Below are 17,372 nucleotides of genomic sequence, written 5' to 3' on the forward strand. Positions count from 1 at the left end.
AACCATATGTTGTAAAATTAAAAATAAAAATGAGTGAATGATTAACACAAAATTCAGGACAGCTGTATCCTGTGTGTTTGAGGTGGTGGTGGTGGTGAGGAGTTGTGATCACAGAAAAGTGAATGAAAACTGCAAAAATATTAGTAATTTTTAAAAACTGAGAATGAGTTTTTCATTCATATATCTGAGGGGTTTTTTTTGTTCTTTATACCTCATGCATATTTTATGGCTATTCTTTTGTTTCTATCTATTAAGAGATTGCAGAAAATAAAGGAAGAAAATGAAACCTTGCCGAAATGGCAGAGAAAGACTTCATGTTTCTTCCTCATAAAATTTCTTGTAAGGACTTCCCTGGTGGCCCAGTGGTTAAGACTTTGCACTTCCAATGCAGGGGGTGCAGTTTCGATCCCTGGTCGGGGAACTGAGATACCACATTTTGTGTGGTGCGGCCAATAAAAAAAAAAAAAAATTAAAAAAATTTCTTGTATCTTTGCTGATGGAATCCTTAGAAAAGTCCACAGAAACTTACCTGGATGTAGGATTTTCATTATTCAAAGAATTTTTGTTTAAATGAACAACAATGGCACCAAATGGCAGGACAAATGTCTCTAATTGCAGCCTATCCAAAAGGTAACATGGCAGGGCAGCAAAAATCCATCCCTCCAACATGGGATTTTAAACATTGTAACCCAGATTCAGGCCTTTATCGTCCTTCAGGTTATGGATTGAAGTTCTTTCTTTTCCCTGTTGATAAAGCGCTATGGGAAATAGCAACCTAAATGTCCATCAACAGAGGAATGGATAAAGAAGATGTGGTACATATATACCGTGGAATATTACTCAGCCATAAAAAAGAATGAAATAATGCCATTTGCAGCAACATGGATGGACCTAGAGACTCATACTGAGTGAAGTAAGTCAGACAGAGAAAGACAAATATCATATGATATTGCTTATATGTGGAATCTAAAAAAAGGGTACAAATGAACTTATCTACAAAATAGAAATAGAGTTACTATTACTACATGCTATTAGATGTAGAAAACAAACTTATGGTTACTGGGGGTAAGGGGGGTGGAGATAAATTGGGAGACTGGGATTGATGTATACACACTACTATATATAAAATAGATAACTAATAAGAACCTACTGTATAACACAGGGAACTTTACTCCACACTCTGGAATGACCTATATGGGAAAAGAATCTAAAAAAGAGTGGATATATGTATATGTATAACTGATTCACTTTTCTGTACACCTGAAACTAACACAACATTGTAAATCAACTATACTCCAATAAAAATTTTAAAAAATAAACAAATAAAAAAAGAGATATGGGAAGTAAATTCTACCACGCGTCATGTCATCAAGAAATGCTCTCTCCGATTACTTATATTGTTTTTAAGCAACAAAATTCAAATTGTCAGTCAATTTAGTGTTACCTTTATAGTAAATCTTGATAGAGCTTTTCCAGCTGCAGTAATTACTTCAGAAAGTCTATCCCTGCTCTCTCCTCCATTTGCTACTCGGCAGCATTTCATCACTCAGCTGTCACCTCCTCTGAGGATGTCTTTTCCAATATCACTATACCCTTCCCCAGGATTTGTTCCCTCACAGAATAACCAGTCCCTTCTCTGTGTCCCCTTAGCACTCTGCACACACTTGCAACAAAAATCTCCTTATTAACACTCTGCTTGCCTATTATTAGCAGTGTTTTTTTTTTTATCATTCTCATCTAGAACAGATGTTCTTCAAGGTGGGATATGAAGTCCTACGAATCTCTAAGTTGAATCTTGAATATCTAACAGCAAAGGGTCTTGTGTGAGGTAATAATTGCGATGACGATAAAAGTACGAGACAATATCTGTCCTGGTCATCTCTTGCTACATAACATAGCACTCCAAAGCAGCGGCTTAGAAACAATTTATTTTTCTCTCTCCTGGTTCTCAGCTGGATGGGTCTTGTCGTGCTGTTGTATTCAGAGGGTTATCTCAAAGCTGGACTGAGCTGAATGCCCAAGATGGCTTCCTAATTTTAAGTCTAGTCTAGTGCCTGGTGCCCCTCAGCCTCCCTTCTCTCCATGGGGTCAGTTTCCCTAGGGCTTCTCCACAAGGCTGGAGCTTCTCACGGCATGGTGGTCATAGCATGTGACTGATGGAAGTGGGCTGCCAAAGGCAGAAAGCAGAGCTGCCTGGCTGTTAAAGCCTCTGCCCAGACTTGACAGTGTCCCTTCTGCCATCTTGCATTGGTCAACACTGCCACAGCCCTCACAAGTGAAAGGAGGTGGAGAAATTGATTCACTCTGAATGGGGAGCGTTCAGGTCACATTGCACTAGAACATATGGGATGGGAGATATTGTTGTCGCCATGTTTAGAAAGTACCATCTGCTGCAACATCTATCAAATGCTTCCCATTTTCCAGATACAGTGCTGAACATACTGTATACATTGTCCCTTAATCTTCTCAAAAACCCTTTTAGTTACTATTACTATTTCCATTTGATAGATAAAGGAAACGAGGCTCAGAGAGGCTAAATGATTGCCTAAAATGGCACAGCTTGGTAAGCAGCAGAGCTGATATTGCCATTAGATCACTACAGTGCCCACCCTTCTAATTAATGAAGTATTTGGCTTCCTCAACATGGAAGCTAAATAAATGTTTGACTTTAATATCCTCCTTCTTGGATTAACTCAATGGAATTATTTTTAAGCTGTTAAATATCCCCCTCCACAAAAAAAATAATAGAGAAGAATTAAAGTCAAGAATGGAGAACCAAGCAGGAGACACTCATGCTTTTCTACTTGATATTTAGCCTCTGATAAAACTCATTTGCTCTTGTTTGTGACCTGATCTCTCTTTTCCAGGAATTCTGAAATTCCAGACAGCTAGGCTTTTAGGAAATTCCTTTTTCTCTCTCCATTGGGTTCATTTTCCAGGATGTCCTAATATTGGCCTCAGATCATATCCATCCAAAAGTTTTGGAAATCTTTAACTTTTTTGGTTATCAGGCACATTTGGATATGAACAAGTGTTTTTACGAAGTTGACTTTTCTCTCTTCTTATACCGTATTTGTGGGAAAATGTCAGGTATGTGTAAAATAGAACATGCAAGCGACTGGCGGTTTGGCCTTCATGGAGTATCCAATGGCAAACTCTAGGCCTTGTTTCCAATTTCTCTGCACATTTATATAATTAAATAGTATGTGATCATTATAAGCTGTCATTGGGGGTAACTTCTCCAAATACTGCCCTGGCTCATAAGATTCCCTGGGGTGGTAGGTTTTGCTCATTACCAGGTAACAGAACAGAGCATCTTAACATTTGGACATGGTTAGATGAATAGGGTTTGTCAAACTCGTTCATGGGTTGTGTTATTTTTCAGTAGTGGAAGAATATAAAATATGAGCTGCCTAAATGATGGAAGATTGCATAGCTATAAATATAATGATAGTAACATTGGAAAATATTTATGATACATTAAAGTTAAAAAAATAAGATGTATAGTTGTATAAGAAAGCCAAAAAACCAATATCCAATAATAGTGTTGACCCCTTTTCAGTGGTTTGATCACTGGTATTTTTTCTTTATATATATTTTTAATATTTAAACTTTTTCTACATTGAATATATATTACTTGAATGATAATAAACTCAAATATTAAAATAAGTCACAACCTTCTTTACTCTTTGTAATATTTTTAAAGGCTATAACTATAAAAGTCCAACCTTGTGGCTAGTTAGCAGGAGACAAAGTTTTTTCAGCTGGAAATTTCCCAAGTGGTGGTAGGTGAGTTCAGTCAGCTAGTTCCATCCCCAGCTGGCAATTTTGCCATTAAGAGAGAAGAAAGGCTATCTTAAAATCTCCCATCCCCCATCACTACCCATCTTCATGGGTCTCAGGACCAATCATACCTGCTGCTGCTGCAAAGGTATCTCTGGCCGTGTCTGCAACCTTGGGTGAGCTCTCATCCTCTATCTTGGCTATGTTCTCTCACAGCTTGTAGCTTTTTAATTGCCAGCCAGCCACAAAGCTGAATCCTAGCTATGTGACTTTGATAGCACCAGTGTATGAGCCTGGTTGCCCTGAGAGTTGGTTCATGATTACTACTGGATAACTGGGAAGGCAGCCACACTGACTCCTCTGCTGGATGCAAGACTCTGATCTCAGAATGCCAAAATTGCTGTTTCTTGTATCCCCAAGATTCAGTGGGATTTACACTTATTAATTCCTGCAAATCAAAATGCAGTTGCTCCCTGAGGTCAAAGGCAGGGGTGTTCACATATATCAGGAAGGAAAATAATGACCTAGGGTTTACACGAAATTGTATCATTTTATCATAAAAATGATATGATACATACATATCGAGGGAAATGTCATTTATTGGGCATTTCCTGTGTACCAGACATTGAACTGGCCCCTTTCGAGAGGAGCCCATGTCCATCGCCACCCAGTGATGGAGTGAATTTCATCAGGCAAGTTTTCAAGAAGAAAATATGCCCCTCACAAGCAAAACTGTCATTCAGTTTGGGAATGTGTCCCTGATGAGATATACACAAGGATGATTTTCCTTATCATTGTGAAGCAGCTCAATTTGTCACAAAGATCATGGATTTTGGAGTCAGAGAGATGTGGCTTTAACGGACTCTGAATTGGGGAGACTGTTATCCTAAAGCAGGGGGTCTTATGTGGCAACATGGGAAAGGTGTTTTAGTGCTGACTAGCCAAACAGCATGGCACAGATCCTCATGCAAAATGATTAGCAGAGTGCCTGGCCTGTAGGCAGTACTGGCCTGTAGAAATTTTTATTCTGTCTACCCTTTCATTCTCATAAGTAGGCAATGAATTCAAGTGAGAAAAGTATTGTGGAAAAGTATCATTATTTTGCTTAATGATTAATGACTGACATTGACTTAAAGCTGGCTTTGTTGATGTCAATACAGAGAGGCACTTTCTTACACTTTTTAAACTCACTGTCTCAGAAGGTAGTTGGCAGTTTATCCTAAGACCTATTCAAGAGGAGTCTCTAAATGGTAAGGGATTTCTTTTGGGGTTGATGAAAATGTTCAGACATCTGATAAGGGACTTGCATCTATAATACATAAAGAATATAAAAATACTAAAATTGAATGTGGGTGATGGTTACACAATTCTATGAATATACTAGAGACCACTGTATATTTTTAAAAAATGAGAAAGCTTTCATGTGGGAATAATCTGATCAGTCATTTCTGTTCTATTTTTGTATAGAGTCCAATCATCTAAAAACATATTTCCAGAACAGAAATGGGTAGAAAACTTTTGGTGGTAAAATGAACTTGGGTAACTCAAAGTTGAAATAAGCTTTGTAATTGGTTTTAAACACAGTATACATTTCTTAATAAAAATTATGTGTGCATGATGGAAAAGAAGGAGTCTCAATTCTATCTCTCAGATTTATTGCTAATGGGGTTACAACCATGTGTGGAAGCTTGAATTCCATACCGTTAATACTCTCTCTTTAGGGACACACTCTACTTTTTTAACCATCAAAACTCTTTCCAAAATAGATGTGAAAGACAAGTTCCCCGAAGCAAGAAAAGAAATAGTAGATTTTGTTAGATAATCTGATTGCACCTGTGTTTCTACGTAATACTAGACTATCACAGAATAATTGTCCTACATGTGACAGGACACCTAGCATCGCATGCTGGGGACCATAGTGATACAGCCTATTGTAATACTCCTAGAATATAAAGTTTTAAGTTAAATTTCGGCAATAAAACTGCCTCATAAAACTTTATAGGTAACCACTGAAATGTCCAAGACCAAGGTCAAGATAAAATAAACCACCAGGTAAAATGCAGATCCACCATTTGTTATCTAAATTCCTTAGGGCTAGGGATTCAGAATATTTTGGATTTTAGAAAGTAATATTGTGTATGCATTGAATACTATGTAATATCCCCAGTAAGCTTTGGAGCAACACCTGGTCATTAAAAACATTAATATTTTTGCAGTGAAACATGTGGGTTTTCACACTAAGTGGGATAAATGAAGAACATCCATAACTTCACCTCATTGTAGGTCAAGTTTTGTCATCAAATTAGTTATGAAAAATTTTCAGTATTTTGAAAACTTTTGACTTTGAAATTATGGCTAAGGAATTGCGAACCTTATTTAAACACTAGACTTAAAACACCCTGCTTTTGAAGAGGACTTACTAATGTGGGACAATGTTTATAATATAAAGCAGTATTATTGAATGAAAAACTGAAAACAATATAAGTTTTAAAAGTAGGCTTCCTGAGGTTTCAAAATATTACACAAAGATATAGAACAATGACAAGGAATTGGTAACAAAATAGTGGTTATTTCTGGGTGCTAGGGTAATTGGTGATTTTCATTTTCTTCTTGGTACTTTGGTATATTTTCTGAAATTTCTATGGGAACTAGGAATCATTTTAACAGTGAACAAAGTGAGTTTAGTGTTATACCGTCTCAATATGTTTCAAAGTTGGGGACTCTGGCTCCCCCAACAGTTCCCAATCCGGGATGTCAGAGGGCGTCCTCCTCTTCAGTTCCCAAAGGAGCCTGGCCATCGAGGGCGTTTGCTTACTGGAAAGACCTAGAAGCGATCACTCTAGTGGTTTCTTCCAGAACACTCAGAACCGCATCACCACGGTTCTTATCTGTTCTGTCCAGAATGATGGAGAGATACTGGAAACCAAGCCCAGGACTCCTGTAACCAGCCCTGAGGGCGTAATGCCCAGTGGGCTGGTCTGGTCAGTCTACTCTAACTCTACTGATATGCTCCAAGGAATGAGGCTTTATGTAGTTTAATTGATTGCTGAGGAAGCTGCGAGTCTGGTTGCAGAGACCGTTAATGCAGAATACCTTGCTAATTTCAGAAGCAATTTAGAATCGGGACAGCCAAACTCCGTAGCATTTGTGGAGCTTTCCCATCACTTTCAACATAATACTAAACTGCTTTGCTTAATGTACGGCTAATGTTCTTTGAGGGCAGAGACTATATCTTATTCATCTTTATAATGGAGGTGCCTAGCTCAGTGCCCGGTGTAGTGTATACTATTCAGTAAATGCTTTTGACCTAACTGATACATTTAAAGGGAAATGCATGTGCATATGCTCGTACTGTGTGTGTGTACCCATATGTGTGTGCATGTGTATAAATATATAAACCTATTTCTATATCATCCTTTCATTTGTGTTTATTCATTCCTTCCCTGTAAAAGTGCCCAATGGGAGAGAGTAAGGAATTAACCATAGTTAAAAAGGCCATTTAGAATTTCACTTTATAAAATCAGAATTCTAGGTTATAGAATTGTCAGACATCTTAGACAAGCATTTTGCAAGGCTAACTGCAGGTTAGACTCAGTTGCACATTAAAAGAATGGCCCACTGTCCAGGTATTCTGACTTCTTTGATCTGGGAAAGTCACTGAAATTGCTGTTGTTTAGAGGTTCCTTGATGATTCTAATGTTCAGTCAGATTTAAAATCTACTGCCTTGAATTAACTGGGTTAGTGATTTTCACAGAGGAAGGAGTGCTCCCCCCAAGATATAGCAAAACAAAAACTGTGTGTATGTTTGATGTGTGTGTGTGTGTGTGTGTGTGTGTCTGTGGAGGGGGAGGGGGAGGGAAGCAAATTTCCAATTTACGCTCATGCAACATCCAATACGTAACTGCCTTCTCTGAGTCATATCTTGATGAATATTGGAGATACTTCTGCAGTGTGCCAGGATGGAGACAGCTCTGGGAACCATTGCTCTACAGTCAGATGCTTCTCAAACTTTAATGTGGCTATTAATCAACTGGCGATCTTGTGAAAGTACAGACTTGGAATCAGCATCCTGAGAGGAGAAAACTACTGTTTATGAAATTATGATGATTTGGTCTGTTTTCTGGTCTATGTATTGGCAGCTTCATATCTGACATGACTCTAAAGCCGAACTCATAAAACTACCCTTTGGGAAGCTTGATGAGAGCAATTGCCAAGGGGCCGCAGTCTGGGTGAAAACCAAATCTACCTAAAGTCACGAAAGGGGGATGCCTCTTCTTTATGAAGGAGACAGCTGGCACAGGGTGGAATCACAGAGAGAAACAGAAGCAAGGACTGAAAGGTAGGGATTTATGACCTCAAAGCCAGATGGCAACCTATAGCAAATACTGTTTAGATTGTCAAAGTAACCCCACTTTGCTCCCAAAGAGGGGTATGAGTCTGATGCTTGGGCTGCTGCTTCTGTTGTCACCCTGGACAACAACCACGTGCCTAGGGTCCACCTGTGACACCCAGGCATCACCTGGTTACCCTGGCCACCCCCAGGTTTCCTCTAGGACCGGGGATCTACCCAGAAGCCAGGCTGTCCTCCTCTCCAGGCCAGATCCTACTTCCCAGAAGGAGGGTTAATATCCAGGGTATCAGGTACCTTCCTGAATATTGTAGAGCTATAAAATGACAGGGAAAAGCAAGGGATTGACACTAGGTCTGTCTGCCTCTGAAACTCGTGTTCTTTCTCACACGACTGCTCATTTCACGCAGAGGAGAAAAACAGTGCTACCTTTCCAATTGGCAAACTAAAGCAAATAAATAGATGAGTAGATCAATTTTAAAATTAGTGTACCCGACTTTCTCCATTGAAAGGTCTTTTGTTTTCATCATAAATATCTCTTACAACTTGGAGGCCAGCTATCTTTTTACTATACTCATAAACATCCGGAATGGGATGAAAGTTTTGCTGATTCAGCTACACATTTCGATATCCTAAACCGACCACATTGCCCCCTCTGGGTGTTCCACAAAGAGAAAGTTGGAGTCCAGGCTCTCTGCTGCAGGAATAAGTGTGCAAACTGCTCTTCTGTTAGTTCTCATTCCACACCCCGGTGGGAGGTGAGGGATGGCATTTCTGGGTGCCCTCCTGGCATTCTGGTCCTGTTTATCTAGTCTCTGCCTAATCCCACATGCCCAGCTGGGCTGGGGGAGAACAAGGGACCTGCCTGCAAAACATCGCTGTTAGTGGGACAGCTATTCACTGGACACTCACACATCCTCAAGCCCGGCCTTCCCACAGGGGCACATTGCATCCTTAATGCTCCTCCAGCAGCTGACTCCGGCCCCCACTACGAGATGGGAGATTCGTGCTCAGGGCAACATCGCGGTACTTACTGCTTGTTCATCTTTCTTGGCACCCAGCAAATGAGAGGGATCTTCAACTCAGCCTGTGGAAACAAAAGCGAGCTCATTACTGGGCCTTACCCATCATGTTTTAATTCTGGTGAACATGCTTCTGTCGCTTCCTGTTAAAATGGGATACAGGTGCCAGCTTAGAGGAAACGACAGAAAGAGAATCAATCCAGGTCGATAATTGGTTTATTTCGGGAATGGGTGGGTGAGGGGACATCTTCCTTGACATGCTGTCCTCTTTCTGTCAGCATTCATCCCATCTGCCTCAGGGAGCTGAGCAAACCTATCCTGAGCGAGCCTGGTTTTCTCTGGCTTGCAATTGTGTGCTTCCCCTGGGCACCCAAGGCGTGTTAGCCCAGGCTCTGCTCTGGGGAGTCCACATGCCTGTAGCAGAAGGAATGCTTTTCTTTTCAAAGTGTGACTTTGCCATGAAATATTTATTGGAAGTTACATTTATATACCGCTCCACATAGGACACAACATTTTATTTGTGGCTTGTATTCACTTGCGTAGGAGAGATGATTAGCCCCATTTACCATATAAATTAGCATCAGAGACCCTGGGAGTATTCAATAAGGGCTTTACATCAATAATCGCATTTAATCTACACAGAGAAGCTAGGAGTTATAAAGGATATTACCCATGGGATCAGTTGGGGGTTCCAGCAGGAAACAGATGGCACCCTCAAATTGGGTCATATGAGAACAGTTTAATAAAGAGACCGAAGAACCTAGGGGTAAGATGGGAATAAAGACACAGACCTACTAGAGAATGGACTTGAGGATATGGGGATGGGGAAGGGTAAGCTGTGACAAAGTGAGAGAGAGGCATGGACATATATACACTACCAAATGTAAAATAGATGGCTAGGGCTTCCCTGGTGGCGCAGTGGTTGAGAGTCTGCCTACCGATGCAGGGGATGCGGGTTCGTGCCCCGGTCCGGGAAGATCCCACATGCCACGGAGTGGCTAGGCCCATGAGCCATGGCCTCTGAGCCTGCGCGTCCGGAGCCTGTGCTCCACAATGGGAGAGGCCACAACAGTGAGAGGCCCGCCTGCCGAAAAAAAAAAAAAAAAAAAGATGGCTAGTGGGAAGCAGCCGCATAGCACAGGGAGATAGCTCGGTGCTTTGTGACCACCTAGATGGGTGGGATAGGGAGGGAGCGAGGGAGACGCAAGAGGGTAGAGATATGGGGAAATATGTATATGTATAACTGATTCACTTTGTTATAAAGCAGAAACTAACACACCATTGTAAAGCAATTATACTCCAATAAAGATGTAAAACAAAACAAAACAAAACAAAAAAAACCAATGCGCCAGAGCGTAGGGAATCCACAAAGGACAGTGAAGGACCTGAAGGGCCTGTTACCATACCTGAACCTGGAAGCATCTGGGGAGCCAGTGGTCATGTGGACCCAGAAACAGGGCTGGTGGGGAAAGAACTGCGGCTTCCAACTGAGGGACCCGCAGGGAGGGGGCTCTGGTGGGTGGAATAAAGATATGCATCTCAGGCTCCTCCTGCCCTGAATATCTTGCTGCTGCCATTTCCCATTGGCCAAACTCAACAGGAAGCCAAGTGTGCAGAGCCATTGGCATGGTTTCTATCCATCAGCCTCCTGGGGCTCTCAGCTGAGTGTCATGGAGTTTGGATCTCACTGTTAAAGAGAATGAGGCTCATGGAGGTTAAATTATGTGCCCAAGATCACCCATCTGCAATAAAAGCCCAGATCCATAGGACTCAAACATTCCATTTCTTAGCTAGTCACCATACTGCCCACTGAGTTGAGGCGCTCCTAGATCGTTCTGCCGTCCATGTGTCCATCCATTCATCCTTTCATCTCTTCAATCGCCATTGACTGAAAACTAACTTTGTTCAAATATTGTGCCCAATAAGAAACATCCCTTTCCCTCCAATCATGCCTAAAACTCAGTTTAAGGTAGATTCTGCATACCCCTATGATGGTTGTTATCAAAGTGCTTTATAAAACATGCAGATAAAACAAAACAAAATGAATCCTAGCTCTGTCTTGGACAGCTAGGGGAATCTTCATGAAGGAGATCATACCTGAGCTGGATCTTGCAGAATATGTCAGCATCTTCTTGGCTTAGAATTAGGGAAGGAGTTCTGGGCCATTGGGGTGCCATTTGCAAAGATGTGAAGATGTTAGAATACATAGTATTATATAGAGGCTTTGCACAGCTTAGTGGGACCACAGAGGCCAGCAACTTGGATGTTGGTAGCATGTGGAAAAAAGCTTAGGAAGGTCCACTGGGTTTTAAAAAAATATTTATTTATTTATTTATTTAGGCTGCACTGGGTCTTAGCTGTGGCACATGGGATCTTCATTGCGGCATGTTTTTAGTTGTGGCATGCGGGATCTTTAGTTGTGGCATGTGGAGTCTGGTTCCCCGACCAGGTATCGACCCAGTCCCCCTGCAGTTGGAGCAAGGAGTCTTACCCACCGGACCACCAGGGAAGTCCTGGTCCCTTGGATCTTGATTGTCAAGGACCATGTATGACAAAGGATGGGATTTGGACTTGAGCCGTGTGATCTTGGACCAGTAACTGCAGGAAAGTTACTGAAGAACTGGGACTAAGCTCCAGGTCCTCAGACACTCTGTGTTCTACCCCACAGCATCTCTCACCTTGTGCTTCTAGGTCAATGAATGACACAGGGAAAGGGGAGGCTGCTGTTAGATACTCATTCACTGATCGTTCTATATGGATAGGGTGTGGAGTATCTAGTTCATGACCTCTTTGTAAGTTGTCTTGTCCATGGTGGTGGGGAAGAGGACTTCATCAATATAATACAAACAATGGGCATCAAATACTGGAAGAGTCCTGGACTGAAAGTTGAGGGACTCTGTTCGGTTCCAGTGCTGTCATTAACCAGCACTGGACCTTGTAGGAGAAGCTGGCATCTCCTCATTTATAAATGGTAATGTTCATGTGATCCTTTTCTGGTATTGTTTTAAGTGTGAAATAACCAGGTACCTCTGAAAATACCTTACAAACTATAAACATTATGGAAATACAGATATGCAATTTCTTGCATAACAAAGTTTGCAAGTCGTTTTAACATTGGTCATGTTATATTGGGGTATCTTGGGTTATTGACATTGATTTGTGGATATTACTGTTCAGAGGAATGAGATAACTTGATTATAGTCATACAGGTCAATTTACAACCCCTTCGCGACTTCGGGAGCATTTATGACTTTAAATGTCTTGCATGTATAGTCTCTTCATTCCTTTCAGTGCATTGACCAGCAGGGCTAAAGTTGTGTTGAAATGAGATAGTAGATCTTTATAGAGGGCTACCCATGTGCCTGGTTCTTGGCTAGTGCTTATGTACAGAGTGAAGGAATCACAAGGTACAGGACAGTTTCCTCAAAGGCTTCCTGCCTTGGATCAGTAAGCAGTACTGGCCACAGAGAGGTGGCCAGGGAAGCTGCTTTCCAGCCCTGCTCTGGCCATCCACGGTGTAGCCTTGAACAAAGCATTTGGAATGTTCCAGGCCTCATTTTTTTTTTTCACCTGAATAATGAACAGGTTGGGCCCAATAGGTTTCTTCCAGCTCAAAGATTCCTCAAAAAAGTTCCATTTAAAAACTACAATCCCGGTGCTTCCCTGGTGGCACAGTGGTTGAGAATCTGCCTGCTAATGCAGGGGACACGGGTTCGAGCCCTGGTCTGGGAATATCCCACATGCCACGGATCAACTAGGCCCGTGAGCCACAACTACTGAGCCTGCGCGTCTGGAGCCTGTGCTCCGCCACAAGAGAGGCCACGACAGTGAGAGGCCCGTGCACCGTGATGAAGAGTGGCCCCCGCTTGCCACAACTAGAGAAAGCCCTCGCACAGAAACAAAGACCCAACACAGCCAAAAAAAATAAAATAAAATAAACTAATTAAAAAGTCCAGTAGGTAATTAAAAAAAAAAAAAAAACAAACTACAATCCCTCCATACTTGGTGACAGAAAATGGCTTTAAAAAGTTGGAAGTAGGTTATTATGTTTCTCACATTTTATTGTCTTCTCTAATAGAGCTCCTTGCAGAGCAAAATTGCAGAAAGACTTTGACAAAGTGTGAACACCTAGGGCATCAGCGATGGTCAGGGAAGACGCTGGGGAAGGAATTCTTAGCTTTTGCTTTATATCTAAACCTTTGTAAATTATTCAATCTGAAACATCAGTGTGTATTAGGTTTGTATTTTAAAATCTTAATAAAAGTTCAAAGGAGATATTTTACTAGCAGCTTTTGAGAGATGTGAGCAATCTATTGTACAAAAAGAATTTTAAAATGTCATGAAGAGAGTCCAACTTTGCTGGCATTTGAAAAGCAAAACTTGGGGACTTAGTGACCCATATCAGAAGATGAGTCAGCCAAATGGTGTCATCAGCACGACAGAATGGATAGCACTCCACAAGGTGAAGAGCTCTTTGCTCTACTCAGAATGTCTAAGTCCTGTCTGAGAGTGCTGCGGTCTTATCTGATCTTAGTCACTTTGTAAAGGATGTGGTGAGAATGGGATGAGGTGAGTCAGACAGAATTTCATGCCCATAGGTTTTACAAACGTAACACATTATAGAAAAGATAAGACCTGTCCCTTCCTGACATGTGTATTTAAAAAAAAAATGGAATGAACATTGAACACCGACTATGTGTCCCCAGCCTCTATCACAGTAACCCGATATGATCTGTATTATCATCCTTATTTTATACAAAACCAAACTGAACATTCACAGGTGGTAGGTAGCCTGCTCTACAAGTTGGTACTGCAAACCACTGGCCTTGAAATGTTTTAGTTACATGTTGAGATGCCTATCTACCTGCTCTGAGCCTCAGTTTGCTTATCTATAAAATGGATGTAACCCAACAGCCATCTGTAGGGCTCTTGTTAAGATTACATGAGAACATAAGATATCTAAGATGTGGAGAAATGGTGATTCACATTAACTTAAAACTTTTAAGATTAATTAAATGCCCTATATCACTTTTGGGTTTTAGTCTCCAGAAATGAGAAGTGCTTACCTGTAGTTCATGACCACCAGGTGAGGGAAGCATGGATCCTCATACTTATCAGAATGACCTGGGAAACTTTAAAAAATATTGATGACTCCAAAAGTTTGAGTCAGTTCTTCTGGGCTAGAGCTCAGGTATTGGTATTTTTAAAATGCCTCAGGTATTTTAATGGTCAGTGAGGCAGAGGAAGTGGATATAAGAACATCAGGCCACTCATTTCTGTCTGTACCCACCACTCACTGACACTTCTTACCCTTATGGAAAGTACCAGATAACCACACTTCCATTCTCCTTGCTGTCCTAAGCTCATCCTAAATGGAAATACAGGAACTGCCACCGTTCATCAAGAATCCTCCATACATTTAGAGCTATTTCTGAGTTAATTTTCAGTGAAATGTTGAAAGGATATCTACCACATCCCAAAATTTATGACACAGGTGAGAGTGGGAAAAGCCACCAGACAGCAATTTCTCAAATGTCTCAAAGACAGCAATCAAAGCTTCAAGTAACCCTGACCCCTAATTGGGGCATGATAATGGGAGTGGAGGGAGGGACTTCCAGGCTGAGGAGTCCTCCAGGTCTGCAGGTCTTTCTCCAGGAAGCTTCAGGATCTAGAGATGATCTGAGATAAAAGAGCATCATTAGATGCCTGCCTTTCTTGCCTTCACTCAGGGACCTTGAGAGGCTGTGGTGCCCCAGAAATGGGGAAATCTCATTGTGTTTTGTACATTCATTTTCTATAGGAACGGAGGCATTGATTTCAGGTTCTCTTCCTAGTTAGCTACAGAAAAAAAGCCAAAGCATGGCTCTTGCTGTCAAAGAGAAGTGATGCTCAGGTGCCATTGGTCAGTCACAGCAGGGCACTTATTACAAATGGTACTAACATGTCCAGAGTTGGCTCTGCCCTGGGGATGCTGCCTGCATCCTGCCTGCACCAAGAAACCGCACCGTGCCTGCAAGGTCCCACGGTAGGGAAGCGACTGGGTAGGAAGAGACCCTGGGTCCTCGAGGAGTCCACAAAAGAAGGCCACCTTTTTTCATAATGCCTGTTTACTTCTCCAACAAGGGAAAATACTGACTGCATTAAAAGGTAGAAGCCAATGCAGATCTAATCATAAATACCAAGCTGAGTGCTAAAATTGCTTGAATGTACACCAGGCTTCAAAGCCTAAGCAAAAGAGCTGGAATATGCTTATAATTAATTTTGCCATAGAAATCTATGGTTTGATTTCAAGAATAGAGCTCCCATGGGGTTTATAGACCCATAGGCTTCTGGAGCTCCTTGGAGGTCCAAAATGAACCCCGATTTGAGAAACACAGCTCCATCCTATGTTGCCTCCCTATAAGGCTCTTTCACCCCCCTCAAGGTATAAAGAGGGTCATGTCAAAGACAGGTGCACAACATGGCTGAAGTCCTGAGAGTAAAGGAGTTCCTGCCCTAATCATACATTTTGGCCAAATAATCCCACCGTTTTGGAGATGATGATCCCAATGATTAGCTCACTTTGTAGGTTGAAAAGCATTTGGTAAAGGCCATGGATTTGATGGTTAAAACACATCAATATTTCAGAAAACTGAAATAAAGGAAACAGGATTCTACAGACTGGGAGCATGCTTAAGACCTCCAAAGAATGTACCTTAAATATGGGCATTAAAACAGAATGGCTGCTTCTGAGCTCATAACCCACCTGGGGTCTCAGTGGATGTGTTAGGAAAGAAAGACTTTTTTAAATAAATAAATTGGATTTTGGGGAGGATCTTAATCCAAAAATAATTAGTACCCCTATGGTATCGTAAACAGTTTAAACAACTAGGAAACAAGTAAAGCAACAAATCATATTTCCTTGTTATCCTGGAGAACTGTTCTCCACAGGGACTTCACCCATGTTACCAAACTGAGCTTGCAAAGAGACATTTTTATCATAAATATTTTTATCATAAGTATGTTTGTTTCAACCTGATCTGAAATTAATATTTCATGAGGGGAAAACAATGCTTTTTATAGTAAGGACATTGTTTTTTGCTCTCAAACATTTCTCACTTATTCCTCGAAGATGAAGCTTATAAAAATACTGGCCTCTGTTTATTGCAAAGTTTAAGAAACATCATTCTAATAATGACAATGTACCTAAATAGATATAGGAAGTGACCAGAAGCAAACTAAGAATTGCTGAAGAAGATATTAGCATCAGTCATAAAGCTAAGATGTAGCTGTGCAGCTAAAACTGGGTCAAGGCTTGAGGAGAGGGTTGATGCTTTTTCCCATTAAAACAAGAAAATAGGAAAAGAAATTAATATCAAATACATGCAACATACATCTGATTCCCTACACAATCACACCTAACATATGAAAAGTGGTGGTTGTCATTTGGACTTGAGGGAGGGTGTGAAATGTGTATATTTTGGGAAGAGGGCCAGGAAATGTGTGTGTGTGCCTGTGAGTGCACATGTACGCATGGTGCACGAATTTTGAGCAAACATGTTGAAACCAAGATTTCTCAGATGCAGATATTTATTAATTTGGTCACAACTGTATGTAATTTTCCTCTATTTTCTTATCACAAATGAGAAAGTTACATTTTAGAGATACTCATACTTAGAGAAAGATATATGCTGATTGGATTTCTAATTCTATACCCTGGTCAGAGCAATCAGCTAAATTTAATTAAATATAACATTTAGTTTTATTGGATTTCCAATGAATGGAGGCATTTGAAGTCAAATGGATTGTTATTATAGATTTTTTTGAGGAATATGGGAGATTGCTTTCTTAGTTTTTCTGCTATTAAGTATGGGCATATTTTAAGAAAAAGATTTTGCAACTGTCTTGGTATCAAGGAAATTCCCTTAAATATCTCAAGGCATTTTCATGTGCATCCATTTTTTATTTTAAATGATTTTGAAAACACCCTTAATGAACTGATGCAATCTATCGTTTTGGAATTTATCACTCTTGGTGCCTTTGTTTTCAAAAGCCGTCTCCTTTTCTCTTCTTCAGAAAGGGTTGCCTTCTTTCAGTAGTAAGAGTTTTTTCTTTTCCCTCTCCCCCCTATTTTGTAGTAAATAGCTTCTTTCTTTATCATCTCTTTTCCTCATTCACTCATTTTGTTTTCACGTATGCCTTTCTTCCCTCTGTCCTCCCTTCCTTCTTCCTTAATTTC

At 40.8% G+C, this 17,372-nt stretch overlaps 1 protein-coding gene across 1 annotated transcript in view; it reads right to left on the bottom strand.

The window, feature by feature from the left end:
- Window positions 1–10,731, bottom strand: part of CLNK (cytokine dependent hematopoietic cell linker) — a gene marked incomplete at both ends in the record, with an annotated part of 173,838 nt that extends 163,107 nt beyond the window's left edge. The window contains 2 exons of the mRNA XM_079711583.1: window positions 9,167–9,219; window positions 10,561–10,731. Of these exons, the coding sequence (XP_079567709.1) occupies window positions 9,167–9,219; window positions 10,561–10,731 (224 nt within the window). The remainder of the gene's footprint in view (window positions 1–9,166; window positions 9,220–10,560) is intronic.
- Window positions 10,732–17,372: the final 6,641 nt, after the last annotated feature.

Source organism: Hyperoodon ampullatus (genome assembly GCF_949752795.1).
Source record: "Hyperoodon ampullatus genome assembly, chromosome: 1".
Taxonomy (NCBI): Eukaryota; Metazoa; Chordata; class Mammalia; order Artiodactyla; family Ziphiidae; genus Hyperoodon; species Hyperoodon ampullatus.